At 46.9% G+C, this 27995-nt stretch overlaps 1 protein-coding gene across 2 annotated transcripts; it reads right to left on the bottom strand.

Moving 5' to 3' along the window:
* On the bottom strand, nucleotides 1-27551 carry LOC123410814 (1,4-alpha-glucan-branching enzyme 3, chloroplastic/amyloplastic). Of its 2 annotated transcripts, XM_045103755.1 has the most exons (22): nucleotides 27071-27551; nucleotides 26778-26849; nucleotides 26623-26687; nucleotides 25272-25949; nucleotides 24401-24573; nucleotides 24244-24333; nucleotides 23397-23472; nucleotides 22593-22700; nucleotides 22287-22377; nucleotides 21941-22042; nucleotides 20607-20709; nucleotides 19508-19645; nucleotides 19342-19404; nucleotides 9089-9196; nucleotides 7944-8021; nucleotides 7562-7669; nucleotides 3708-3788; nucleotides 3463-3567; nucleotides 2311-2396; nucleotides 2155-2209; nucleotides 1946-2081; nucleotides 1-615 (listed from the first exon to the last, which is right to left on the bottom strand). In XM_045103755.1, exons 1-21 carry the CDS (start codon nucleotides 27403-27405, stop codon nucleotides 2049-2051), a joined length of 2748 nt encoding a protein of 915 aa, XP_044959690.1. In that variant the 5' UTR covers nucleotides 27406-27551; the 3' UTR covers nucleotides 1-615; nucleotides 1946-2048. The 2 variants fall into 2 exon arrangements, with proteins under 2 accessions (XP_044959690.1, XP_044959691.1); XM_045103756.1 differs by lacking the exons at nucleotides 1-615; nucleotides 1946-2081; nucleotides 2155-2209; ... (2 more) ...; nucleotides 3708-3788; nucleotides 7562-7669 and adding an exon at nucleotides 8146-8414.
* Between the last annotated feature and the right edge of the window lie 444 nt (nucleotides 27552-27995).

The raw sequence follows: 27995 nt of genomic DNA, 5'->3' as shown, positions 1-27995 counted from the left end.
TACATGAAAAAACATCGCTTTTATTAAACTGTTGGTAACCAAGCTCTACAAAAGAAAAAACATGCGGCGCTGTATTTGTCTTCTGCAGCACAAAGATGAGAAACTAGCCTGAGTGAATTATTAGCTTTCCCAATACTAACGTCAACAATAGTTGCTGCAAATCATCTGCCCCGTTTGTTTGCCAGTCTGACCGACCAACTGCGAAGCTTATACTAGTTAAAATTAAACCACCATTGTAACAAATCCAACACATTGCTCTATTATGCTCGATCTGAACCATACATCATCAATCGGGCAGAACATGCGCATCTATGTGAAGTTAATCATTAATATCTGGAATGAGGTGATTTCATGAAGAAAATGTTGCACCTGCGACAATTGCAAAATGCCACCCCCTGTCTTACCCGGTGCGCATAAAATGCCATCAGGTGATCAGGGGGTTCGCAAATGCTAGCGGGGTCCTTTCAAGATCCGGGCAAGCACCAGGTGTACGGTAGCTGAAATGGCATGCTTTATTTGTGAGAACTTGCTCATGGCCAAAATTCTTAGCACAGTCAAAGCTTTTCATTGAGCTTGTCGCCCTGGGGGGAGCTTGACTTGTATGCTGCCTCCAATCTGTGAAGGTGATAAAATAAAGCTGTTAAATGTGTAATACTGCCAAAAGGACGGGGACGTTTGGTTCCTAGGTGTACCTACATCCTATATGGAAAAAAAAATAGCAATTCAATAAATGGTTGAAAAATTCTGAAAATATTTTTGAATTAAACTTGACATTCCATTGTACTTGTGAGAAAAGTTCCACAAAAAGAAAATTATCCTTTGACTTCTTTTCAGAAAAGGCAAATTTTCGGTCAAAATAGTGTGAATAGTGACCTATAATAGGAAAAATAATTTGTCTTTTCTGCCCTGAAGTCAATGTTTTTTTTATGAGAATTTATATAGTAGTGCAAAACAAAGTCAAGTTTAACCTAAAAATACTTTTGAACTATTTTGACTTTTTGTTTAATTATTAAAAATAATTGCCCCTATAAGGTGCATATACAACTAGGAACCAAAGTGTATTTCCCCCAAATTACGTACTATATTGATATGTGTGTACAAAAATAAGTTGTGAACACTTATTTTCTACTTCCTTTGTACCTAAATAATTATAGTTGGAGAGAACTAGTCTGGTTCTCCTCAACTACAATTATTTAGGTACAAAGGGAGCATTTTGTACTTAAAGGTGAAACAAAGGTCAGCCATGCATTTAATTGAAGTTCGCATATGTTAAACAGAAGTGATTTTCATAATTGCAAACAATTAAGGGTCTGCAACAGACTCTGTGTGTGCATGTGTGCACTTCGCATGTGTTACTTATGTCTGCTAGATCATCGATATGTAGTCCTGAGCCCAACTTATATTAAAGCCAAAAAAGATCCTCTCGACTAACTAGCAATACAAGCAATTCAGTACAAAAACATAGCTGTTGCGACTATTCACAATATTGAGCTATATAACATGGTATGGAAAGATAAATGTTAGTCTAAGTGGAAATATTTCTTAATTTGGCATAACTATAATATTAAAATTTGTAGCTACACAAGTGGTACTTAGCTAGTGAAATATTTTTGCTTCATGTACTAGCCAACGCAATCAAAAAGTTCGTACAGATGAAAAGGGCTAGGCAATCCACATGTACACTTCAACACCCTCTCTCACGTGTGACGCGGAAAGTCAACACATGGACAGACTCAGAGGTATGGCTCAAGAAGCCTATACGTGGACAAAGGGGGGCATCAACAATTTTTTAGATAACTGATACCATGTTAAGCTTCATGCACTAGCCAACTCAACCAAAAATCCGAACTGATAGAAAAGGCTAGGCAATCCACATATACACTTTAACAAAATGTTCTTATTTAGGAATAACATATTAAAACTTGTAGCAACGCACTGCACATACCTCATTTTCGTCACCCATGTTTCCAACTTGAATATTAGAAATGATAGTCCATCTTCGGAGGACATAGATTATTTGGTATGTCACAGTAATTATTGTCGACGGCCTATATTCTCAAGATTCGAACCAACTTGTATACCTGAAAATATGTGTTCTTTTTTTAATATATACATATCTGTCATACAGGCTAGTAGTTCTTGTAATCTACCTACCTGAGCACTTCTAGATGCTAATGCCAATTCCAAGGAGTTGCGACAGCCATCAGCTCTAGAAGAAAGTTACCCTGCTTTGGTTAGATGCAAAATACTAATACAACCAGAAAGAACAGCAAACAAAAGCATAGATTATCCAGTTGCTGCCAATAATACCTTCTGTCACTGGTCTTTTTCATATACTGACTACTCTTGAGTTCCCCACGGCCACCATATTTAGTTTCATCCGTGTTTAAGATAAGCTGGTTAAATGTTAAAAAAAGGTGAATACATATTAACGTAATAATACTAGCTCTTGAAGCATATGAGTTCGTTGTTTCAGAATGAAGTGCTTCCTAAACTGAATAAATGGTGTTACTCTAGACAAAAGACGAGAGATATGGTAACATCTTATACAGAAATACTCCCCCCTTTCCAAATTATAGGGCATATACTATATTTTTCTAAATCAAACTTTGTGAACTTTGACGAAATTCATAGAAAAAATGTTGATACATTTTTCTAAATCTGAAATATACACACTATAATTTGGCAAAGAGGGAGTATGAGATAGTAACAGAACTAAATCTGATGTTAGCAAGTATTTGCATCAAAGTGAGATTCTATGCATTTCATCTGCAAAGCAAACGGAGTTCATTCTGAGCATTATTTTTTTGGTGAGCCATTTAATATTATTTTCACCACAATGTTGTAATAATATAGTGGTAGCTCCACTATATCCATACTACTCCCTCATCCGGAAATACTTGTCATAGGAATGGATGTATCTAGATGTATTTTGGTTATAGATACATTCACTTTCATTCATTTTTGCGACAAGTAATTCTGGACGGAGGGAGTATAACTTTTTGTGACCACAAAAGCAACACTTTCTTACCCAAAATAGAAGTATCAACTTATCTAGGGCTGTGACATAATACTCCTATTTCTAATTTCTAAACAAACCTAAGACAAGAATTTTGGGACGGAAGGAGTATGTTGTTACCACTACAGCTTTGTAGATGTAATAGCTCGCACCATGCTACATGATAAAATGTTCTCCCAGTTTCCCTCACTTTGTGGTATAAGACTATGTTTAGAAAAAATGAGTTATTTTCAGTTAAGATAGACATGATACAGAGATTTAACTAACCAAACATATTTATAAGTCAAAAGTCTATGAGAATATTATAATTTCAGGTGCTGTAGATTTATGATGTCATGTATTAAGTTGAATAATTTATGTTGAGAATTTGTTAAATATTCAAATCAAATGATGATAATGGTGTGCATAGCTAACAGAAATAGTGCTTAGTATACATAACTTACTTGGTATTCCCCAGCTTCATCCACACCAACACGATACAGTTGATAGGGGACTTCTGGATTGAAATTAAATACAAAAAGGAAAGGCCCCCTTGTGAAAGATATCACCTGCCAGAGTTAGTAAATATGATTAGCAACAGTACAAGTCACTGATAAAGCATAATTCGTTTCAGAATAAAAGTAACTGCATGTTTTCTATTAATTCATAAAGTTGGTTTGAGCTATTATTAACTGAAATACTTCCATACCATGTTTGTATCGTCACAGTGATGAACATTGAGTGAACCTCTCGAAGTTACCCTTTCATTTTCATCCAAGCTCATTATATCCTGGGATAGAATTGCTGAGTTAGTAGGATTAAATAATCAACACTTGAATAATCTGGGAGCCTTTAATAGTTGAAAAAACAAATATTTTTTTAAGAAACATCAAAAGTTCCTTACAGATCTGCAGGATTCTGAATAATAACACATTTGGGTTGAATATATTGTGACTAGCACAGTGTAGTAAAACATGTGACGCTTCACATTTCTAACTCATGCAATGTCTGACATAGATCACTAAACCTACCTTTAGCTACACATACAGACAAAATATTTAAGATTGGCAACAGAAAATTACCATCAATAGAAGAGCCAATATTACAAATACACAATTGTTTCAGACCCCTATACCTGGATAGGAGTGCGGACAACATAGAGAAGTACAAGATGGCAAAGAAGGCCACAAAGCGAGCTGTGAGTGAAGCACGGGATCGAACGTATGAGGACCTCTACCAGCGGCTAGACACGAAGGAAGGCGAAAGGGACATCTACAAGATGGCCAAGATCCAAGAGAAGAAGACAAGGGATGTTGACCAAGTCAAATGCATCAAGGACGGGGCAGACCAGCTCCTGGTGAAGGACGAGGATCTTAAGCATAGATGGCGGGAGTACTTCGACAAGTTGTTCAATGGGGAAAATGAGAGCTCTACCATTCAACTGGATGACTCCTTTGATGATACTAGCAGGCGTTTTGTGCGACGAATCCAGGAGCCGGAGGTCAAGGAGGCTTTAAAAAGGATGAAAGGAGGCAAAGCAATGGGCCCTGATTGTATCCCCATTGAGGTGTGGAGAGGCCTCGGGGACATAGCGATACAGGGAGCAAAAGGACCTGCATATGGTGTTCATTGACTTGGAGAAGGCCTATGATAAGATACCACAGAATGTCATGTGGTGGGCCTTGGAGAAGCACAAAGTCCCTCATAAAGGACATGTATGGTAATGTTGTGACAAGTGCTCGAACAAGTGATGGCGACACCGATGACTTTCCGATTAAAATAGGACTGCACTAGGGGTCAGCCTTGAGCCCTTATCTTTTTGCCTTGGTGATGGATGAGGTCACAAGGGATATACAAGGAGATATCCCATGGTGTACGCTCTTTGCGGATGATGTTGTGCTAGTGGATGATAGTCGGATGGGGACATGTACGGTCAATAGGAAGTTGGAGCTATGGAGACAAACCTTAGAATCGAAAGGTTTTAGACTTAGTAGAACTAAAACCGAGTACATGAGGTGCGGTTTCAATACTACTAGGCACGAGGAGGAGGAGGTTAGTCTTGATGGACAGGTGATGCCTCAGAAGGACACCTTTCGAATCTGGGGTTTATGCTGCAGTAGAATGGGGATATCGATGAAGATGTGAACCATCGAATCAAAGCCAGATGGTTAAAGTGACGCCAAGTTTCTGTAATTCTCTGTGAGAAGAGAGTGCCACAAAAGCTAAAAGGCAAGTTCTATAGGACGGTTGTTCGACCCGCAATGTTGTATGGAGCTGAGTGTTGGCCGACTAAAAGGCGACATGTGCAGCAGTTAGGTGTGGCGGAGATGCGCATGTTGAGATGGATGTGTGGCCACACAAGGAAGGACTGAGTCCAGAATGATGATATACGAGATAGTGTTGGGATAGCACCGATTGAAGAGAAGCTTGTCCAGCATCGTCTGAGACGGTTTGGGCATATTCAGCGCAGGCCTCCAGAAGCTCCAGTGCATAGCGGACAGCTAAAGTGTGTTGATAATGTCAAAAGAGGTCGGGGCAGACCGAACTTGACATGGGAGGAGTCTGTGAAGAAAGATCTGAAGGACTGGAGTATCATCAAAGAACTAGCCATGGACAGGGGTGCGTGGAAGCCTGCTATCCATGTGCCATAACCATGAGTTGGTCGCGATATGTAATGGTTTCACCTCTAGCCTACCCCAACTTGTTTGGGACTATAGGCTTTGTTGTTGTTGTAATGAATAAGACTGGTATGAAACATCCAGAATGTAATAATTAATTAGGATTATTAACACGAATAAGAACAAATTCAGGCTACGTAACCACTCTATAAGAACTATAATACCGCAACTTCGAAAATCAACTGGTAAACAAACTAGCATCTCTTTTGTATTTCATGCTTGCTTCACATGAAGAGTTAACCTAGAGCAACTACATTATAAACCTCAAGCAATATCCATTATATGCTACCATACGCTTTTAACTTACTTTAAATATGGTTAAGCACATATGGGCAACAGGGCCACCTATACATGGGTCAACCCATATAAATGCCCTCCAGTGGGTCCCCGGGTTCACCGTAGTTAACGGGATAAAAGTATCCTAGTATTGAGCGAAAGAATGGAAAACCATTGTTTCCAACCAACACAGGACAGGAGTAACTTCTGCAACTAAGTCTAAGCTGATCTTACTACCATCATTTTGCCAAAAAAAAAAGGAGTGAATTCCGGTTTTTACATGTTTTGACATCTTTGACAGTAATTACCCCATTTAGCGGGATTTCATCCGTTTTACCCCATTTAACAAAAGTTCTGCCACAATTTACCCTGTTTAAAATTTTGTGAGCGTCTTGATGGGAAAGTCCCAATTGTCAGGTTCAGCTGGCATGCCAAATCGACGTTTTTTTTGCCTATTTTGCTCCATGTTAAACCGGTCCTCGCAGCTTGTCCCCACTCGGACGACCCGATATGATCGCACCAATACAGGTCGTTCGCGTCGCCGGCCAATGCATAACTCGGTTTTAGAAGGGTGACACGTATACACATGATCTTCTAATAAGCATCTTAACTCTGTTTGAATCAAACGCCTCATCGGCCAATGCATGAGTCACGAGAAATTTCAGGATATACAAATTGCTATGATAGTGATGGTCAGAATCATGTGGAATAGGGTACGAATGAGGGCGCCATAGACCTGCCATCTATTGAGCATAAGCTAATGGGGTCCAGCTATGTCGCCAAAGTAGAAAGAACAACTGAGCATATCATGATGGCGCCATTGCCGACGTCGGCGAGCTTGACGGAGTCGGTAGACTCCATGGGTCGTATCTTACCAGGAGCTGAGAGTTGAAGCAATAAAGTAATCATCAGGAACGATACGTTCTTGTGGCAATACATCGGTTACCCGTGCGTGACTGCGTGCTTCCGGCCGGCTGGCCGTTGTATACGTACGTGTATTGTTTTGTGTTGTTTGCAGCAACTACGATGTCTGATCAATCAAGAGCAAGACTAGATAGAAGAAGCTAGCTTTGCACTACGGATGGATCGGTCAAGTCACGTCGGCTTGCTTCTTCGTCTTCGTCGTTCGGCGTTGTGTATCACCGTCGTTGGAAAGTACTCGACGTCGGGTTTGGGCCAACAATGCAATCGATCAGGGGCGAGTGTGGCGCGCGGCCGACTCGGACATTGTATGTTGGACGTGATGCAAGCGACCTCCATCTGGTCGGGCCTGATCGGGAGAAGTTGTGATGACCGGTTCAGCAGAGAGAAAAATAGGCAGGAAAAAAAGGTTCATGTGACAGAAGGCTCGCAAAGTTTTAAAAAGGGTAAATCGTGGCAGAACATTTCCTAAATGGGATAAAACGAATGAAATCTCACTAAATGGGGTAATTAGTGTCAAAACTGTCAAAATAGGGGGTAAAAACCGGAATTCACTCAAAAAAAAGTGCAAAACTGTGCGCGTATAGCAGAGACAATCAACGCTCCATGAGGCATAAGAGTTTTAGTTTGCAGTGACAAGTAAACTGACAGGTAAATTTAAATCCCATTCAAGAAAATAGTTACATACCTTGTCAAAATTGAAAACATGCTTGTGAACACCCTTGTCCAATAGTTCCCACTGCCGGCAAGCTAGGTGGAAGGAATAGTCATTGCTTGACATAGGAAACTCAACTCTCTGCAATCAATCAACAAAGAACTTAAACACTCTTGTACAAATTGAGTACGGATTCAAAATTCTGGGAATAAATAAAGACTGTTAAATTCTACTCCCTCCGTTCCTAAATATAAGTCTTTCTAGAGATTTCACTAGGGGACTACATACGGAGCAAAATGAGTGAATCTACAGTCTAGAGTATGTCTATATACATCCGTATGTAGTTCCCTAGTGAAACCTCTAAAAAGACTTATATTTAGAAACGGAGGAAGTAGAAACCATGTAAGTAGCTCACCTTTGGATGAGCAAATTCATTACCCATGAAATTGAGATATGCACCTCCACTCGTTGTAAAAGTAATTAATTTGATTATCTGAAACACGTTGAAAAAGATTGAAAGTGGCAGGCAGTAATTGTTAGTACTTCAACTATTTGCCAGTATAAAGGTTGTTACAACAAATACCATGAATATAAAGATCCCTCAGTTCACGACTTACTGTTAGCTTTCACAGTTACTAGTTTTAAATCTTTGACACAAAGATGATAATATAGCAGGCGGCCTTTCCTGTTGAACTCTATCAATATAGCCCCAGCAGCATACGCTCATGTACCAGTGAACATGGTTGGATATCCAGCCGAGCTGCTTACCATAACCACTAGTCCAGACTCCAGAAAATAAAGAGCTTCCTTAGGAGAAGATCATATAAAGGCTTGCTGGTTCCATGTTTATCAAGTCACTCATTCTAGGCATCTCCCTGAGTGGCAACTGAACTCCCAGTGGTACAGGTGACCAAGTTGTCGACCAGTAAAAAAAAGCAGGTCAAACAGGTTGAATCTGTGGAAATGGGCTTAAAGTTGGGGTGTTTGGGCACCCCATATGGCTATATCTACACTCTACAGGTTCCTGGCTGTTCCTGTTCTCCTGAGCCAGTATATGTTCTCTACCATCTGATTCACACTGATTCATCATATGTTTCACACACAAAAATGCACTCATTGACGACATTCTGGATGGGTTTAGAGATCACATCAACGATAATGTCATAGTTAAATCCTAAATGTATAAATTTGAGTGTAAGACAATCGGCCATCTCGGACAGCAGTGACATTAACACCAGGCAGATTCGCCTGATAAATGTTGAAACTAGCACACATCCAAATTACAAGTTTTGCGCTGTCTGTGCAGACTCAAAGTAGTATGATCTACTAAAGAATACTAGCAAGGTAGGCCCATTTCCTAATTTTCCATCATCTGTAACTGGTTCCCTACCCTTGATTTATGAATGTAAGCATTGCTGAAAACAAATAAATTTAAGGAAATGACAAGCATGGATCCATGGAAATTCAGTATATCGATAGCTAATAAGTCTATTTAAAGGGGTGATGCAATCATGGATGGGTAATTGGATATGCAGTCACAAGCTAGGAACAAACTCATACCTTGAGCAATGAGGAAGCCTTGAAAATCAAATTATCATCTACTGACCCACTAGAGCACATTCCTGTATTAAGAATTATCTCGGCAAAAGACTTCCGCCCTGATATTGACTGTCAGAATATCAGATGTAACAATTCTATCACAAAGTCAATCAAGAAGAATAAAAATTAAAAAAATATATTTTTTTTATAAAAGAGGAAACTACACACTGCAGCTTGTGTTTCACAATACTACATATCATTTCCGAAACCCTACGTTATTTCCATTATAAATGGCATGGACTTCCAACAGGCAAGACCAATTGGTACATCAGGGCCTATTGGGCCCATGCATTGTCAAGGCTACCTTTCGTTGTACAGGTAAGGCAGAAAAACAGCTACAACTCCAACATGTCCCAAGTTCTTCTTGGTGTAGCTATCATTTTGGTAAGCTCCACCAAAACAAGTAGACGCCACCTTTACGGCCCTTCCAAAATGCTAACTCATTAGGGTGAGGTGGCATACAAGCTGCAAGTCTCAGCCAGCCATCGTTCACATTGGGGTTCTCTCCAGAAGTTCAACACCATGCTTCTAGGTGCAACATCAACACTTCTGTTGCCGAAAAAGGGTTTCCCCCCGCTTTATATTATAAAGCAATCATCACTGAATACATCCAAGAGACCGAACAACGCACGCACCCAAGGAAAGATACAAAGGTGTCGGGCACCGACACACCACCCCACCGCGAACAATAGAGAGGTGAATCAGACACAACGAAGCCAGGCCTCCAAAGCGATGCCTCCAAGAAGGGGTACGGCCAAGGATAGCCGCCACCGCTCGATCCGCGAAGATCAAGTTTTCACCCGGAGCAAGACGACGGGAGGGGAAGCGTCACGACGGAGCCTTCACGAAGGGTACGGTGTCAACGGCCGCCACCACCGTCGGCCAGTCAAAGGACTGGGCAAGTGGAGTACCCCGACGCTCACAACCCACCATTGCACCCTAACTCCGTCAACCACCCGCAACCACACCACCTGTGAGGCCATGGTTGCTCGCCTGCACCTGAGACGCACGCTCCGCCAACAAACGCCGCGCCTCCCGCCGCTAGGGCCGCCACCCCGCAACCAGACAACCCCGAGACCTACACAAAGGCCCCGGCTTTGGACCAACTGACAGCCCTCGACCGACAGATCCACCCGCAGAGATGCTCTGCTGGGGGAACTGCGCAGCCCGCCCGCGGTAGAGGAACGGGGGAGAAAGAGAGTGAACGAATCCGGACCGGCACCCCCCTTGCCGGCGATAGGTGATGCGGCCGCATTGAAGCCACCCATCCCTCCAACCGAGCACCCCGTAAAATACGCCACCATGGAGCCGGCACAGCTCTCCGCGAGGCCATCCGCAAACGCTCGCCCGCCAACAAGGGAAACCAAATCGACCCACCGCCGCAGTCGAGGTAGCTCACCAGGGAGGTCTTCCCGCGCCGAGCGCCGCCGTCTAGCCGTAAGGGCCCGACTAGACGAGGGTCGCCCACCTCAACCGCTGCCGCGCCGCCCCCTCACCACCGCGCCACGAAGAGAAGGCCGCTCGCGGCCCAGGCCGCCCGCAGCCCGCAGCGACAAGGGTAGATCCGAACGCGTCGTGCCATCACCACTCGGTGGCCTACAACACCCGGACTGCAGCGCCGCCACCACCTCCAGCAGAGCCCCGACAGGAGGCGGCCGCCGCAGCCAAGGGCGCCCACTCCCAGCGCCACGTGCCGACCAGATCTGGGCGTCGTCGCCACGCCATTCCCCGCCAGCACACGCGCCAGCCCACACCGCCACCGCACCTTAGCGCCGATGCCCGCCGCGCCCGACGCGTCCCCAACCGGCCGCCACAACCCAGGCGCCTTCCCGTCGCTTTGGTCGTGCCCGACGGCCCCAAGGTGGAGCCCCTGAACCTGGCTCGACGGTGGCACCCGGCGTACCCCTCACGCGGGGGAAAGCGGGTGACATCTTGCGGCACGTAGGCCTAGACGCCACCGCTCGGCGCGACTCCCCCTCGCCTGGGGGTCATGGGCGCGATGGCACGACGGCACCGTCCGGGTGACGGCCGCCACGGGGCGACCCGCGCCTTGCATCGTCTCGGGCACAACTGCTTCCACCGTTGCCGCGGGGTTGGCGGGCGTGGTCACCGACGTCTCCTTTGCGATCGACGGGGGCGACACGGTCTCGACGCCGAGCTGCGCGCTTGCTGTTGAGGATCTTCATCGCCTGGCAATCCTCATTGTTGTGGGTGTGCATGTTGTGGAGGGCGCAGAACTTGTCGTCGGCCTTACGAGGTGCGTCGCTGCTGGGGCCGGCTGAGGTCCGAGGCCGGTCACCGGGACCCTAAGGAGCAGGAGCACGGCATGAGGAAGGGCCTTCTCGGGCCCCTCAGGTTGCGGGCCGAGCGAGCCCCCTGCCTCCGACGGTGGGGGTCGAAGCGTAGTGTAGGGCGCCAAGGCCCTCCTAGCGAGAACGACGAGTTCGGCGACATGGTCCGCCCACGCGTCGTATCCTCCGTTCGTCGGGCAGTGGCAGAGCAGTTCGCTCGCCATGAGCAGCCCGTCCTGCGCGTTCAAGTCCCCCACGTGTGTTAGTCGTTTCAGTCTGAGCATTGATAGTGGTGGATGACACTGTGAGAGTTGGGGCAATTTTCGTTGGTTTATTTCTCACACAATGCCATACCAACCTAAGGGGTTGGGGATACATATTTATAGGCTGCTAACCAGCCAAGCATATGCTAAGATGCTGCTAAGATGCTAGTCTAAGATGCTATCCTAACTGTCAGTCCTTGGTGGTCAAGGATGCTATCCTAACAGCCACAAGGACACAAGGACCATGTGCTGCAGCCCCACAAAGACCTTAGTACAGAGACTTATCAATCATTCTCCCCCTAAGTCTTGTGCGTCGTCTTGTGGGAGAGTCGAATCATCCCGATCCTGGAGCAGAGTTCGAGGAACTTGATCCTCCCAAGAGGCTTGATGAGCAGGTCTGCGAGCTGGTTCGTGGTGTTGATGTAGCTCGCCTCGATGCTCCCTTCATCCAAACAGCTTCGGATGAAATGATACCTCGGTCGGATGTGCTTGCTCCGTTCGTGGAAAACAAGGTTCTTTGCCAGGGCGGACTTGCTGTCCACCATGAGCTGCACCGTTCTGGTGTCTCGGACGATGAGATCACCAAGCAGTCGAGCGAGCCAGAGTGCTTTAGTGCAGGCGGTGGAGGCCGCTACGTACTCAGCCTCGCAGCTAGACAAGGCCACCACCTGCTGCTTGACTGACTGCCAGCTCACGAGACACTTGACGAGGAAGAAGAGGATCCCGCTCGTGCTCTTGCTGGTGTCGACATCGCCGGCGTGGTCGTTGTCGTTGTACCCGACGAAGTGTGCCGCCCCCGGACACCTAGGGTAGTGGAGGCCGTGGTTGAGGGTCCCCGCCACATAGCGGATGATCCTCTTCACTGCCTGCTGGTGCTCCGTCGTCGATCGCTCCATGAACCGACTAACGTAGCCGACGGAGAAGGTTCGGTCGTGTGTGGGTGAGGTAGTGAAGGCTCCCCACAAGGCGTCGGTACTGCGTAGCGTCCACTTCCTCCGTCGTGCTGTCGCGGCTCAGTTTCAGCCTCTCCTCCATCGGAATGAGAGCTGGCTGGCAGTCGGTGAGCCCAGCTAGCTCAACGATGTGCTTGGCGTAGGCGGACTGTCGAAGTGCGATCCCGGAGTGATCCTGGTGCACCTCGATCCCTAGATAGAAGGAGAGGAGCCCCAGGTCACTCATCTGGAAGGTGGCCTTCATTTCTTCCTTGAAAGCCGCCACCTCTGCATCCTTGATGTCGGTGATCACCAAGTCGTTAACATAGACACCCACCAGCAGGGCATTTCCTCCACTGCCCCGTCGGTAGACGGCTGCCTCATGCGGGCTTTGCTCAAAGCCCATCTTCTTTAGCGTGGAGTCCAGCTTGGCGTTCCACGCCCTAGGTGCCTGCCGTAGGCCATAGAGAGCCTTACGCAAGCGGAGTACCTTGCCCTCCTAGCCAGGGATCACAAATCTCGGCAGTTGATTCACGTAGACTTCCTCCTTCAAGTCACCGTTGAGGAACGCTGACTTGACATCCATGTGATGGACACGCCAGCCCTCCTGGGCAGCTAGCGCGAGGAGAAATCGCACGGACTCCATCCGTGCCACGAGAGCGAAAGCGTCGTCGAAGTCGACTCCTTCCTGTTGCAAGAAACCTCAGGCCACCAAGCGAGCCTTGTGCTTGATGATGGCCACCAAGCGACTCCTTCCTGTTGCAAGAAACCTCAGGCCACCAAGCGAGCCTTGTGCTTGATGATGGCGCCGGCTTCATCCCTCTTCAGCTTGAACACCCACTTAAGGGTGATCACGCGATAACGACGAGGGAGGTCAGCGAGCTCCCAGGTGCGGTTCTGCTCGACCGCATCCATCTCCAACTGCATCGCGGCACGCCATGTCGCGTCTCTCTCGGCCTCTACGAAGGACCGAGGATCGCCGTCCTCACACGCGAGTTGTAGCTCCGCCTCCAGGTCGCGTGACACCAGTCCAAGCACCGGTTGGTCGCCGAGTAGATTTTCCATCATAAGATACCGCAGCGGTTCGCCGCATGATATGCATCGATGCGCTCCACGTCGTGGGTGAGCGGGGAAGCGAACTCCACCGGGTTGTGCTCGGCGTGAGCTGGTGCTGATGAAGACGAGACTGGAGGGGTGACTGCCGGTGCTAGAGTACGTGACGTCGCCGGTTTTGGTGTCGTCAGCGTAGCAAACCCGGGGTCGATGGAGTTTTGGGAACTGAGGTAGACGTGCTCGGCGAAGAGGAGCTGCTTACTCCCCCTGATTCCTTGAAGTCGACATGCTCGACAATGAAGTCGTCATACGTCCGAGTTGAGCCGTTGTCCACCGCCTTGTCCCATGCCCACACTCGCCCTTCGTTGAACACGACGTCTCGCGTCGTGCGCACACGTTGTGTCTTTGGGTCGAGGATGCGGTAGGCCTTCAAGCCCACCGCGTAGCCGATGAAAACTCCAGGAGTGCTCGTGTCGTCGAGCTTGCCGATGTGGCCGAACTCCTTGGCGAACGCGAGGCAGCCAAAGACCCGCAAGTGGGAGACCGCCGGCTTCCGCCCATGCCATGCCTCGTACCGCGTCTTGCCGTCGAGTGCCTTAGTAGGCAAGCGGTTGAGGATGTAGACGGCTGTCAGCACCGCCTCTCCCTAGAAAACAGTCGGCGTCCCTCTCTGCTTGAGGAGAGCCCGAGCCATCCCCACAACCGTCTGGTTGCGCCGCTCGACGACGCCGTTCTGGTGCGGGCTGTATGACGCGGAGTAGTGGCGTTGGATACCCTCATCAGCGCAGTACGACGCAAATACAGCCGTCGTTGTTAGTGCGCAGCACGCGCAATTTGCGGCCGCTCTCCGCCTCGGCAGCAACCTGCGCTCGCCTGATGGCGTCCGCCGCCTCTCCCTTGCTGCCGAGGACCATCGCCCACATGTAGTGTGATAGCCTGGCTTATTAGGGATGATAGACTACTCATATCAATAAGGAATTCCTTCTTTTTCGGGAGCCCATTCGGACAGAACACCTAGGTTAAGTGTGCTCGGCTTGGAGTAGTTCTAGGATGGGTGACCGACCGGGAAGTTGATCCCGGATGCGCATGAGTGAGGACAAAGTGCGCAGAAAAGACTAGTATTGATATGTGGGGCCAGTCTAGATCTCGCCAGGAGTAACGACCGCCAGCGGGTGTGTCCGGGGCGTTACATGTAGCGAGAGAGATTGACGACGAGCAGCAGGAAGTAGCGTCGACCTCATGGTGTGGCTGGCGTCACTGGGCCGCACAGGTCCCCGTGCACAAGCTCAAGCCTCTCCTCGGCCCAGAAACTCGCCTGCTGGGGAAAGGGGAGTCGCCTCTGCTTCGTCAACACGTAGATGTCGCAGAACTGCTCCACATGGTCGAGGCACGGAAGGCCTAGCACCATCTCCTTGGCACTTAGACGCTTCAGGGCCTCGAAATGAAGGTGCCCAAAGCGCTCATGCCATTGCCACGCCTCGTCGTCCCGACAGGCAGCGAGACAGACGGGTTATGCCACTTGCACGTCGCCTCGCGCGTCGGAGTCGAGCTCGACGAAGAATTCCCTTTGACCGGTCATGTGGTGGGTGGCGTCGGTATCGAGGCACCACCTCGCAGTCTTGTCCTTCCCGAAGCCATCGCCGAGAAAAGCGTGCGCTTTTGGCTCGTCGAGGTGGAGGAGAGCCTTTGCGGCTTGTGTCGTCGAAGGTAGCTCGATGCTTGCATGCGCCATGAACAGAGTCGTCTCCTCCTCCTCCGCCTGTGCGACGTGAGCATGGCCGTGTCGTGGCTGTCGACACTCATTGGCCCAATGGCCAAGCCAACCATAGTTGTGGCAACTGTTGTCCTGTGCCGGCTTGGGCTTGCCAGCGGCGCCGTCCTTGGCGCCTCCGCGGGCATCACCTTCAGCACGTCCTTCTGCCCTGCCCGAGACGCCTCTTCGCGCCTTGCGCTGCTTGTTGCGCCTGCGGCCGCCCGCCGTGGAAGAGGGCTCCCCCTTCTTCCTGACACCGAGGCCGGCATCCCACTGCTCCCGAGATAGGAGCAGCTTCCCGTCGGTGGTGATGGGCCCCAAGAGAGACTGTGGCTCGTCGGTGTCGACGACCTTGAGGCGACCTATCGCCTCCTCGATCGTCATCGTGGAGAGGTCCAACAAAGACTCGATCGAGCGAGCCATCTTCTTGTACTTCTCGGGGATGCATCGAAAAAGCTTCTCCACAACTCTCTCCTCGATGTAGGTGGCATCGCCGAACTTCACCATCTTCTGCAGCAGAGTGTTGAGACGGAGAGCAAAGTCATCAACGTCCTCCTCACCTGGCTTGAAGGCCAGGCTCTCCCACTCCTTGCGAAGTGCCTGCAGTGTGGACTTGAAAGCAAGGTCGTTGCCGATGCGTGCCGTGGCGATGGCGTCCCAAGCCTCCTTGGCAGTCCGCTTGTTGGAAAGCGAGAACTGCATCTCGGGCGGGACTGCGGCGATGAGGGCGCCCAGCGCCCGCCGATCCTCTTGGTGGTCGACGTTGCCGTCCTGGACCGCCTCCCACAGGTGCCGCACCTGGAGCCTGGTCTTCATGATCGCGGCCCACTCGACGTAGTTGGTTTTGGTGAGGGTAGGCCACCCAACACCGGGACCAACATCCCTGACCATAGTCCGGACCTCGTAGAGGCCGCGGTCCTGGTCGTCGCAGCCGCCGTTGTTGTGCGTACCTCCACCTGGAGCGCCATCGTGATGTGTGCGGGCGTGCTCGGCTGCCCACTGTGTCGTCCGCTCTCGCGCCACATTGGCGTGGTCAGCGTCGGCGCCGTCGTCCGCACGCGCAGAGCCGTTGGAGCCGCCGCGGAGTGCCTTGGCATCCGCCATAGCCTCACGTGTTGCCTCCCCTGCTGCTGCTTCTACCTCCGCTCTGGCTGCTGCCAGTTCCGTCGCTGCCAGCCTCGACGCCCTTGTTGCCGCCGCAGCGGCTACTGCAGCCACTCGCTCACGCTCCTTTGCCACGGCGCGCTCGGCCTCCTGCCAACGTTGTGTGCTCGAGGTAGCCGTGTGCTAAGAGCGGTCTGCAGACATGGCTCGCCGCTGGGGGGGCTGTTGCATGGAGAAGAAGCTGCTTCTGACGAGCTGCTGCTCGACAGTCCGGAGGGAGGGAGGTAACCAGGGGCAGTCGGAGCAACTGCTGCTACCGACTGGGGCTGCTCAGCTCCCGAGGAGAGAGGTGGGCAGGAAATGCTCAGGCTACAAGAAACACTAGCTCTGATACCACTTGTTAGTCGTTTCAGCCTGAGCATTGATAGCGTGGATGACACTGGGAGAGTTGGGGCAATTTTCGTTGGTTTATTTCTCACACAATGCCATACCAACCTGAGGGGTTGGGGATACATATTTATAGGCTGCTAGCCAGCCAAGCATATGCTAAGATGCTAGTCTAAGATGTTGCTAAGATGCTATCCTATCTGCTAGTCCTTGGTGGTCAAGGATGCTATCCTAACAGCCATAAGGACACAAGGACAATGTGTTGCAGCCCCACAAAGACCTTAGTACAGAGACTTATCCATCAACGTGAACGCAGGCTGAGGCTGAGGCCGCGGGGGACGCAGCAAGGCTCCTTGATGCGCCCGTGGCCATAGGAAGCCCTATTGCCCGTGCGCGGCGAGGGCGAAGACGGCGGTGGCACAACGCTGGCGGGCCGGTAACGATCGTCCGGTGTCGAGCTCTCGGGGCGCATGCGGTGGGCGTCAGCCATGGGATCGTTGAAGCTGGAGCAAAACCGGAGCAAGAGAGCAGCTGCGCACCCCTACCTGGCGCGCCAAATGTCAGAATCGGGGCTTCGCGGACCCAAGGAAAGGTTCGAACACTGGGACGCAATCGCTCTTCTACCCTGTTCTACCTCACGGCTTCACGACGGCTCTACGGTAGAGCGAGCTAGGGAGACGAACTGAAACACGCGGCAGTTACCCAGGTCTGGGCCACCTCACGGTGTAAAACCTTACTACTGCTTGTGGTGGGATTGCTTGAGGTGGAAAACAAGTACAAAGGTGGGTTCTTGCCCTAGCTCGGGGGTGAGGTTGGATCCCCTCTATGGAGGCCGGGCCTCTCCTATATACTGGCATTGGTCCTCTTCCCCCGAAAACATTGGCAGGAAGGGTTGCCACAACGGCCATTTCGAAAGGGGACAGGACTGCAGTCTGCCCTGAAAAAGGCGGTCTTCGCCTGCAAAAGCTTCTCTTCATGACGCGCTGGTGGGCTCGAGGATGACCTCCGTCCAGCGGAGCCTCCAACTTTAGCCCTCTTGCACCGAACAGGAAACCCTTGGGAGTCGCTCCACGTGCACGCCTGCTACCCCACCTTACTTTAGCACGGAAGGGGAAAACCTCCCCATACGCAATCGCTGGCACCGCTCCTGCGGCGCCTGCACGGCCTGCCTCATCCACATGAAGGAGTTGGGTCGTGGGACCCGACCAAATCGCCCTCGACGGGCTCGCTCCGCGGGGGCCTCAGGGGAAAACCTCGTGATGGGCGCCCTCCCGAGGCCCTTGGCGACGATCTTCAAGCGCTCACCTCATGAGGCACAGGCCCTCACGAGGATTCTCCTTGTCGGGCACGTCGATGGGCTGAACCAGGCTTATCCCACCGCTCATGTCCGGGGCCGCAGGCCGACGGGCCTGGGTACCCCCGGTCCCAGGGACCTGACAGACGCGAGAGGGAGAGGAGAGGAAAGAGCGACCGATCCCTCAATGCTTAACTTTCTGGAGCGTTCTGACACACTTCTGTTGATGCACCATGGGTTGATTCACGTACTCCCTTGTGCATGTTTTGTGGCAGTCACGCTGAAGATCTATGGTAGGCGCTCGTTCACTGGGCTGATCTCATAGCTACTTGGAGGATGTTGCGGAGCTCAAGCATCATTAACCCTTGTTCCAGCTGGAGATGAGCCGCTTTTGAAAGAGGGAGAAATGTCTTGGGAGACCTTTCACATGGCCATAGGTTCAATAGGCGATCTCCATAGCCAGTTGCTCAGGATTAGAAATTAATATTATTTTTGTATAAAGTCAGGAATTTAAATGTTCAAGGCAAGTTAGGAAAGAGTAAACTGAGTTAATGGGCTAATTGTTTTTTAGATAATGGAAATTTTTATTACCCTCGGCCTCTGCATCATAGACGCATATAGCCAAAGTTTGATTGCAAGAGGATCAAATTATCAATAAAAAGCAAGCCAGACTTATAATATAGCCTCTCTTTCCCAGGATTGCAGGTCCCCTAAGATCGTGGTATGCAGCTGTGCAGATCAAGGTCGGGCTAAGGCCTAAATCCTAAGCCCATAACACCCACAGATGTCATGTATGATAGGTTCTAGTGAAGATGCACAAGAGAGCATTTGAGCAAGTCTGAGACGGAAATAGGGTGAAACACAATATAAAGAACAAAAGGAACTAGAAGTTGTCTATGGGCTAAGTGTCTTAGGAAGTGACTCGATCTTAAAAACAAGATTTGGTCTGTATGAAATATAATCTGTTACTCCCTCCGTCCGGAAATACTTGTCCTAGAAATGGATATAATGGATGTATCTATAACTAAAATAAGTCTAGATACATTCATCCTTAGGACAAGTATTTTCGGACGGAGGGAGTATTTTCTTTCTAAGCATGATGATACAATTGGCACCCAGAAAAAGATATATGCAAACCTGGTTGTGATTTTCAACGTAAGATAGCATATGATGGTTGCTGCTTATCAATACTTTCATAATCTGCAAAATGATCCAAGATAGCTATTAAATATGAAATATAATACTTCTAGTCTACACATGGTGCCAATAAGATGATGACATGCGAAAGTTTAGGCATGCAAACCTTGTTCATGCTCCATTCTCGCTCTGGAACATTTTCAAGATGCCACAACCACATTTCTGGAATAGAAAGATTGGCCCAGTAGTCAAATCCTAATCCACCTTGGGTGGTTGGTTCACACAACCCAGGATAATACGTTGCCTATAAAATAAAATTAAGAAATGAAACAGAAGCACTGGTTGTCTGAACGTATATCAGTTGCTGGAATTGCAAATATCATCCACTGAATAGTCGGTGAGAACAGTTATCCCTAGACACTGAACAAAAGTATATATGCCTTGTGTTCTGTTTAGCTCTGTTAGACAAGACTCGATATGAGAATCACTTACTCCCTACGTTCCATAATGTAGTGCATCCGCGCTTTTCGAGATTTAACTTTGACCATAAATTTAATCAACTTGGAGGACTACGGCGGGAGCAAAAATTATACCATTGAAAACTTCTTCCGAATACGAATTCAATGGTATAATTTTTGCTCCCGCAAACGCCCACCTTGGTTAAATTTATGGTCAAACTTAAACCTCGAAAAGCGTGGGCGCACTACATTACGGAATGGAGGGAGTACTACTTAGCACTGCCAAGTTCAACATGGGTAAACTAAGGGGCCCATGCATTCCAAGATTTAAAATGTGTATTTACTATCTTATAACAGGTTAGCACCAAGTTCTACACGGGTAAACTAAGGGGGCCATGGATTCCAAGATTTAAAATGTGTATTTACTATCTTATATTCTTATAACAGGTTAGCACCAAGTTTGATTCAACAGAGGGAGTATTTACTATCTTCTAACAGCTTAGCACCAAGTTCAACATGGGTAAACTAAGGGGGCCATGCATTCCAAGATTTAAAATGTGGGTCATGTGACGAAAAAGTGATATATCGTTTGAAGATGCTTTTTAATACCAGTCCAATCATGTGATTTTTTATTTTTGTGTCACATAACTCATTGTTGATCAAACTTAATTCATGGGATGTGTAAGGCCTTACATTTTGCAACGGATGTGGTATATGTCCATACCAAATTGCATGCCTAAAACCACTAACTATTTCACATTAACAAAAAATTACATGAAAGGGACAGCTAGTACAGCAGCAACTTACATCCTCTGCTATTGTTATAATATCTGGATGGAGTTCATGTAACATCTCATTTGCTAGAATTATGTATATCAACGCATCCTTGTCAACGTATTGATTGCAATACCTATAATTAACATTGGAATGAGCATAAAGAGACTGGAGAAAGGTGACAAGTGTATTACATAAACAGCAATGAGTACTTAATGAAGACATAGAGGAGACATTCAAAAGAACATGAAAATTAGAACATTGAATAGCACTGGCAGTTCCTCACTGCACGCGGGATCACTCCAAATTGATCACAAGGATATGCATTCAAGGACCAGCAGAGGGCCTTCCCTTTGACTTCCATCTATGTTGCAAATCAGTAGAACATTGATATGTGGCTTGCATTGTTTAGAATGTTTAGCCGTAGTACCATCAGCTCCTGGATGGGGATTTGTCAATGACAAATGGATGCAGCTGATCCTTAGCAAACAGTAACTGCCTATAAATATGCTCACACTTTCCTGTTTTGTGATCTTGCTATGTGGCTATAATTGGTTTCAAACAAGCAGATAACTCCAGCGAAGTAGGAAATATAGATGGGAATGGGGGAAACACACCGAAAAGAAGGTATCATCAATGTTCTCCAAATTCAGGTTTACAGGTTCGACATGCTGAGAGTTAACCTAGATCAGATAATATTTAACCTAGACATAATTCTGGATACAGTTATATGTTATCCAATAGTTGTCAGCATCAGGATCCACGGCTTGACAAGGTTGTCCTCATGTTGACAGGATCAAGATCATAGGATCAATGCTAAGATCACCATAATCTCGGTTCTCAGGAACTGAGCCTAGGTTGGTGGGAGGTGTGACTGTACACCCCTCATCGTGAGGTTTGGATCCTCGAATTACAGCCCCATTCTTCTTCTTTAAAGAGAATTTAGCTAGATCCTCGTAGATAGACATGACTCGGAATATCAAATATCTAGAACCTTGTTTTATAGTGCTCTCCTTAACTTTGATGCTATATACGACCAGGGTCAGAACAACCCCATGTCATTGTAGGCTAGAGAACAATGTTCTGACAACATTTGTCTTACCACACAAATACAATTAAAGATGTTGATACAAGAAAACGAGTAGAACAGAGAAATAGTAGCAGAGTAAAAACAGAAAATTCAATGTTAGTTGGCAGTGGTACTGTCCCCAAAACATGCTAGTATGGGGTGTAGATCCTCCCAGTGCCAGATCTATATTTGATGGATACATGAGCTTGTCCCATTTCCGTCCAATAGAGAACAATTCAGTAAAACGTAATACAAGATGGCCAAAGAATGTTGACTGTAAACAGTAGTTAACGCTTACTCTTCTATGGCACCAGTAAATGTAGAAAACCCATTGTGGGTATATAACATAGAAGAGAGTGAGTGAAACTGGAATCCATCAATCTTGTATTCAGTGACCCACCTAACAAGTAAGAGATCCATAAGTACTATGTACTCCCTCTGTTCCTAAATATTTGTCTTTTTAGAGATTTCACTATCTACATACGGATGTATATAGACATAATTTAGAATGTAGATTCATTCATTTTGCTTTGTATGTAGTCCATAGTTAAATCTCTAAAAAGACAAATATTTAGGAACGGAGGGAGCAGATAGGAAACCGAAGAACAAAGAAAAGAGTGTGAACAGAGCTTTCACTATTTTACCAACTTAAATTAGACAGCAAGAAGTGCAGAACATCAACATCATCATATTTGAACATTCTAGTGCCCCAGTATTTGTGATGCCCTCTTTTCCCTGACAAGGATACATTACAACAAATATGTTAAAGTACCAAAGAGCCAGAGAAGCACACAAGTACCTCGAACAAGGAAGTGAAATAGAGTATGTAAAATATTCAAAGTGCACAACTGGAAAAAAGGATATTGTTATTAACGTCTTCCAAATATATTATTCGCATGATTCCTCGTGAACACCGACAAAACTTTAAGAAGTAAAAAAAACTGTATTACCGCTGTGGAAGTAACAATCATTAGAGCCATCAAAAAGGGATAAGCCAACCATTTCGTCTGCTGATGCATAGGAGTGGACAATATCAATAAGAACCAGTAACCCAAGGCCTGAGAAAAGAAGGGATGAGCACAAAGAAAAGATGATACGTTAATCGGTGTTTCACTCATTCTTAACATTGGATGGTAAAATAATGTATGCAATCGTAAAGCTTGCTAGAGATGTCACTTAAGTTCCAAACTTAAATGCACAAGGAAACATAATGGAGGAAAAACACTAGGAAGATGGCCGACCAGCAGTATAGAAAAAACTTCTATTGTAAAAACACTTTTCAACTACCACGCTTAGATGCCAACTTATGTTAAAATCAAGGAAAATGGAGAATGGCGAATGGACAACAAAAATGTTCTACTAAGAGGCAATATTACAGGACTTCGACTAAAATGTATCTCATATTCGCCATCTGGGCCAGAAGATGATCTATAGAGACAAATAAAAAGAAAAGAGAATGTGTTATACGAGGAGTACTCTGTTCTATGTATACTCCTCTCCTACACTTATGTTGTTGTCAGAATAAATGCTGCCATGTTTTATAAGGATAAAGTGTGCCTGTCACAAATAACACAAGTGGTACTGCATGTTGAGCTAATGTGCACATTGTGTTTTCACTTTTCAAATGAACACTCTATAAACGTTTATGGTATATTAAACCCGGCTTCATATGTGTCTGTGTTTCACATGTGCGATTAGAATAGATTTTGATGGTTATGAGAGTAAGAGGATGATAGTGATCTTGAAAAGCAGACCGTGTGCCTCGTCCACTAGTTTCTTGAAGTCGTCTGGGGTGCCAAATCTGCTACTGACTGCAAAATAATTTGTGACCTGCAGTTACAATGCACTTCAACACACAGACAGAGAAAAAATTAACACGATGCAGTGACCACTGCTATCATCTATAACAAATGGAGAATCATTAAAATTAGAACATCTGCTAATAACTCTACAAATGAAAAAAATGTCATTTGCAATTAGTTTAACAATATCAATTACTCTAGCATCGACAAAATATTCATTACTTCATATATCCTCAAACTCAAAGGAAAGCTAGCTGCATACTTGAACATTAGACAATATTCTAGTTTCTATAGTAGCTTCTTTAAACTGCTAAAAATTACTATGAAACAATCTGGTATCTCAGCTTACGTTTAATATCAACATTCCATATGTGCACACTTGTGACTTGAAACAGTGTGGGACAATATCAGTTTTTTTAGAAATGGAAGCTTTTATTACCCCCGGCCTCTGCATCATAGATGCATTCATCCATAAAGATCAAGCAAGCAAGGAGAAAAGGTTCACTTTGGAAATTATGAGTTCCGATGATGATCAACCAATATGAGATTCATGGCGGTTGACCATGGGCTGTCTAAAGTCTAAACATATTGTAAGTTCAAAATTGGAGGTTCGGCAAGTACTTATTTGCAATTCTAAAATGATAATATCATGGTCAATTCTGGATGAATCAGAAAGGCTTCAAATGTTGAAACTACAAACCACTGTCATTTTTATTATGGCAATCTAACATTAATAATACGCAGTTTAACTCAAAAAAAATCTTATTGATCAATACTAATTATATCAACATAGTGTCACCTTATAGCCAACGGAGGAGTAATCCTTGTGCTCCACGACTCCAATTATTTGAACAGCATTATATCCAGCATCTTTTATGTGAGGTAGTACCTAATGGGGATGAAGTTAGAGAAGTGAAGTTACCACCAAAACAGACAAAACAAGGATTAGGGAATACGTTGGATGTGAACTCTTGAAACGATGATATCTTTTGCTCAGATCCACTTATTCCAACATGGCATTCATATATCCTAAGTGAACCTTTCACTTTCGGTCGTCCAAATCTCCATTTGTAAATTTCTTCTGGAGGAGGCTCCCAATGTACTGCATAGGATTGCATCCCCTCCGCGTCTACCAAAAAAGAAAAAAGAAGAGATTTAAGCAGCATCAGAAAATTACACATAAAAGAAGCAAAGAAGCATGTTAGATAAGTAATACCATGTTAACAAGATAATCCAAAATTGTCATTGCGGAAATAGCAGTAATGCATACATAAAGTACAACAACTATTTGAAGTGAGTTCATGAACATTACAACTCAAACAGAAACCTATGCAAAGAGATAGGGAAGATGTCGGCTCCATTATAATGTCAGTGTGTCATAATTATCCCTGGGAGTCCCATGAAAATAAGCAATAATGAGCTTAATGTTCTATGTTCACTGGGATCCTCAAGTCTCAACCACTACCAGTCCCTGGACAGATGTCCAAGTTTTCACTAAACTCCTATCCCACCTCCTACAACACATGTGCGAAAGGGAAGAAGAAAACAGGAGGGAAAATAGAACCTTAAATCATAATAATCTAGATTCACTCTCAAAGATACTAAAACAGACTATTTCTTTTTGGCTAGCACCCTTGTAATGCATCATCTTTTTTCCTGAGGACCAACCATGAAGCAAAAGGTTATGAACTAGCAACCAATCCAGAACCTAGCTTCATGTGCACTATTACTGTAAATAATGTTTGCAATAGATTAATAAATCTTTCGATATGATGAGAAGCAGTGACAATGGAGGCATCATCATCACAGAGATAAGTAGGAATGAACCTGGAAGAACATAAGTTGCCCAAGCAGGCACGCGTTCTAAAGCACCATCAGGAGTATTAAAATAAATCCTGTACTTGTCTTTATGAGAAATTGCTGGAACATATTTCTCTATCCAGGCTTTTCTTCCTTTCCTCATTTCAACCCAGTAAGCAAGAGGAGTTGCCTTTGCTTGAAACTTTTCAAATGATGCTCGATCAGTTACAAAATTGAAAATGTCAAACTCCTGCCCCGTATCAATGATATCATAGGAAGGCGATGAACTGGATGACTCATCCTTCTGAGTGGCTTTCCAGTTTTTATATCTGGTTTCAGCATCAGGTATTTCACCTAGCTCTTCTTCTGTCTGCGGACCATTTGGGCCAAACATCTGCTCGTATAGCTTTGCAACTGTTTCCCACCGAGACATGCGTGACTTTAGTTCTCCAGGTTCCCAATACTCTTCATTCATTCTACGGATTAAATCTTTAGCATCAACACCATTGTCACCTTTATCATAATCATCCACATAATTGTACTCCTGGAAAAAGTATTCATCTGGTTCTTGCCCTTCTCTGAGCTTATCTTCAAGTATCACAAACCAATACCCGAAATCATCATGTCCCAGATGGCCTTCTCGTGCACAGTTTTCAGTTGCCGACCATTGATTAAAATCACCAATCAGAGAACAATACCGAGCACCTACATGACAATCCTCCTTTCAATAATTGAATGTAACAAATGTTCAATCTAATGCTTAAGCACAGAAACTTATATCAAAGAGGCTGTAGCAATACCCAAATATATAGTAGTTCGCAATCACAAAGTAGCATCTCAATAATCAAGTAAAATGACAAGTTCAAAGTGGCTGACATAACATGTTCAGGCTGAAAATAAAACAAGATACATAGAGAAAAATGTAGGGACCAAAAGACAACTAACCTACTGAAACAGCAGGGTTACAACAGCCAAGAACTATAATTACAAACTATATAATTTATTACTTTAATGAGCACTTCAAGCTATCTATAAGAACATAAAAACCAGGAAGATGGCATTTTAAGGATATTTCCAGCTGCTCATTAACAAGAAAAATAGTTATTCCATTGATTTAATGGTGGATGCGTATTATTGCAGAATTGTAGAAAATCAAAATACTATGGGATGAATGAGGGCCCTTGCGTGTTGAAGCAAATCGAGCAGGTCTGAGTCTAACTGCTGGAAACATAAGGGCGGCAAACTTTGCTACCCGTACCGTTTATCCTTATCATCTCCCGAAACCATGAATCTATATTCTATTTTAAATTATATCATATCTGACCACATATCAGAATCTACTAATACAAACTTAGTCACACACAAAAATGATCAATACCTGGTGCCCAGTCCATGAAATCCACACGATGCTGCCGGTGGCGGTGCATTCCCAATAACTCGTACCTACCAGGAAAACACAAACAGACCAGCATCACCCCCAAAGATCCCGAACACAATCAAAACACTAAATCGAGAAGATGGTGGCAAAGTTACCCAGAGGAGCCCTCTTTTAGATCAATAAACCGAGAGTACAGCTCCCATCTGCGGTCCTTCAAGGCCTTGTGCCTGACAACAACAATCCAATAAGCAAACAAGCGATTGATACCTACCTACTGGCTACCTATTTGCGTATCATTTCCGTCAAAACCCTCAATCAATTCCCGCCTCTGGTGTTCCATAATGAGAGAACAAAGTTCGATAACGAGGCGGAGCCGGGGTTTGCAGGAAGACGATTCGGGTGCCATTCCCCCAACCATACCAGAGTACCAGACGGTGGGCGAACGTACCGGTCGCGGAGGAACTGGGCGAATGCGCGGTCGGAGACGCCAGTTTTGACGAGGAAGCCCACGGGGTCCACGGCGCTGCTGCCGCGGCCGGGCCGCTGCTCCGTTCGCTGCTTCTGCTGCCGAGGCCGAGGCGAGCGCTCGCGGGGCCCGGAGGAGGATGAAGACGAAGAAGAGGGGGACGAGGAGCAGCGGCAGCTCTGCCGGCGGCGGAGGCGGGGGTGACGGCAGCTGGTTAGGGGGTGTGCGCTGCCAGCGAGAGGCGAGCGGCAGTGGCGGGCGGCGACGAGCAGAGGAGGAGGTTGTGGGGCTAGGAGGAACAGAGGGCAAGACGCCATTCCGGTGGGCTTGGTGTTGGTGTTGGTGTAGGTGTGTGGTATGGTATTGTGCGGCGGCGATGGCGAATAGGGGCGAGCCGCGCCGGCAGGTGGAGCGGGGGGAGGAAGCGAGGTGGAATGGGGGGTTTTGGAGAGGGATAAGCTTGGCGCTTCGGCAAGCTTCTGGAATTCTGTTTTTTTCAAGGAAAAGTATATTCCTCAACATCAAGCGGAGGACATCCGCCACCTCCTTCAATCGACACATGAGCATGTGTCACACGTTCCTCGTAGAACAGCTCGCGCAGTCGGCTGACTTCTCGGCGGGTCGGCGGCATCTGTCCTACAGCGACGAGCGGCATGGACCCGAGCACACGGAAGATTGTGAGTAACTGGTTGGTCGCGCGGTGGCCAGGGAGCAGTGGCTCGCCGGCGAGCAGCTCCGCCATGACGCAACCGAGCGACCAGGCATCCACGAGCTCATCGTAGTCCGGCTTCCCCAGCCGCGTCGCCGCCCCCGATGTCGGGGCCCTCCCCTCCCCCACCCCCTCGCGCCGCCAGCCGCTCAGCCCCGACACCGGTCAGCCATCCGGTCGCCGCCAGCCGACCATGAA

The sequence above is a fragment of the Hordeum vulgare genome, chromosome 7H (genome assembly GCF_904849725.1).
Source record: "Hordeum vulgare subsp. vulgare chromosome 7H, MorexV3_pseudomolecules_assembly, whole genome shotgun sequence".
NCBI classification, from domain to species: Eukaryota; Viridiplantae; Streptophyta; class Magnoliopsida; order Poales; family Poaceae; genus Hordeum; species Hordeum vulgare.
The sequence above is the reverse complement of the archived record's forward strand: the minus strand, read 5'-3'. Positions and strand labels throughout refer to the sequence as shown.

Bases quoted from the DNA above. Each gene is read 5' to 3' on its own strand.
- LOC123410814 (XM_045103755.1), bottom strand. From the start codon at position 27,405: ATGGCGTCTTGCCCTCTGTTCCTCCTAGCCCCACAACCTCCTCCTCTG. The intron at 26,688-26,777 runs GTAACTTTGCCA...TTTTCCTGGTAG, and splicing joins CTAAAAGAGGGCTCCTCTGG to GTACGAGTTATTGGGAATGC. The intron at 19,646-20,606 runs GTAAGTTGCTGC...TTTATTTTATAG, and splicing joins TTATAACAATAGCAGAGGAT to GCAACGTATTATCCTGGGTT.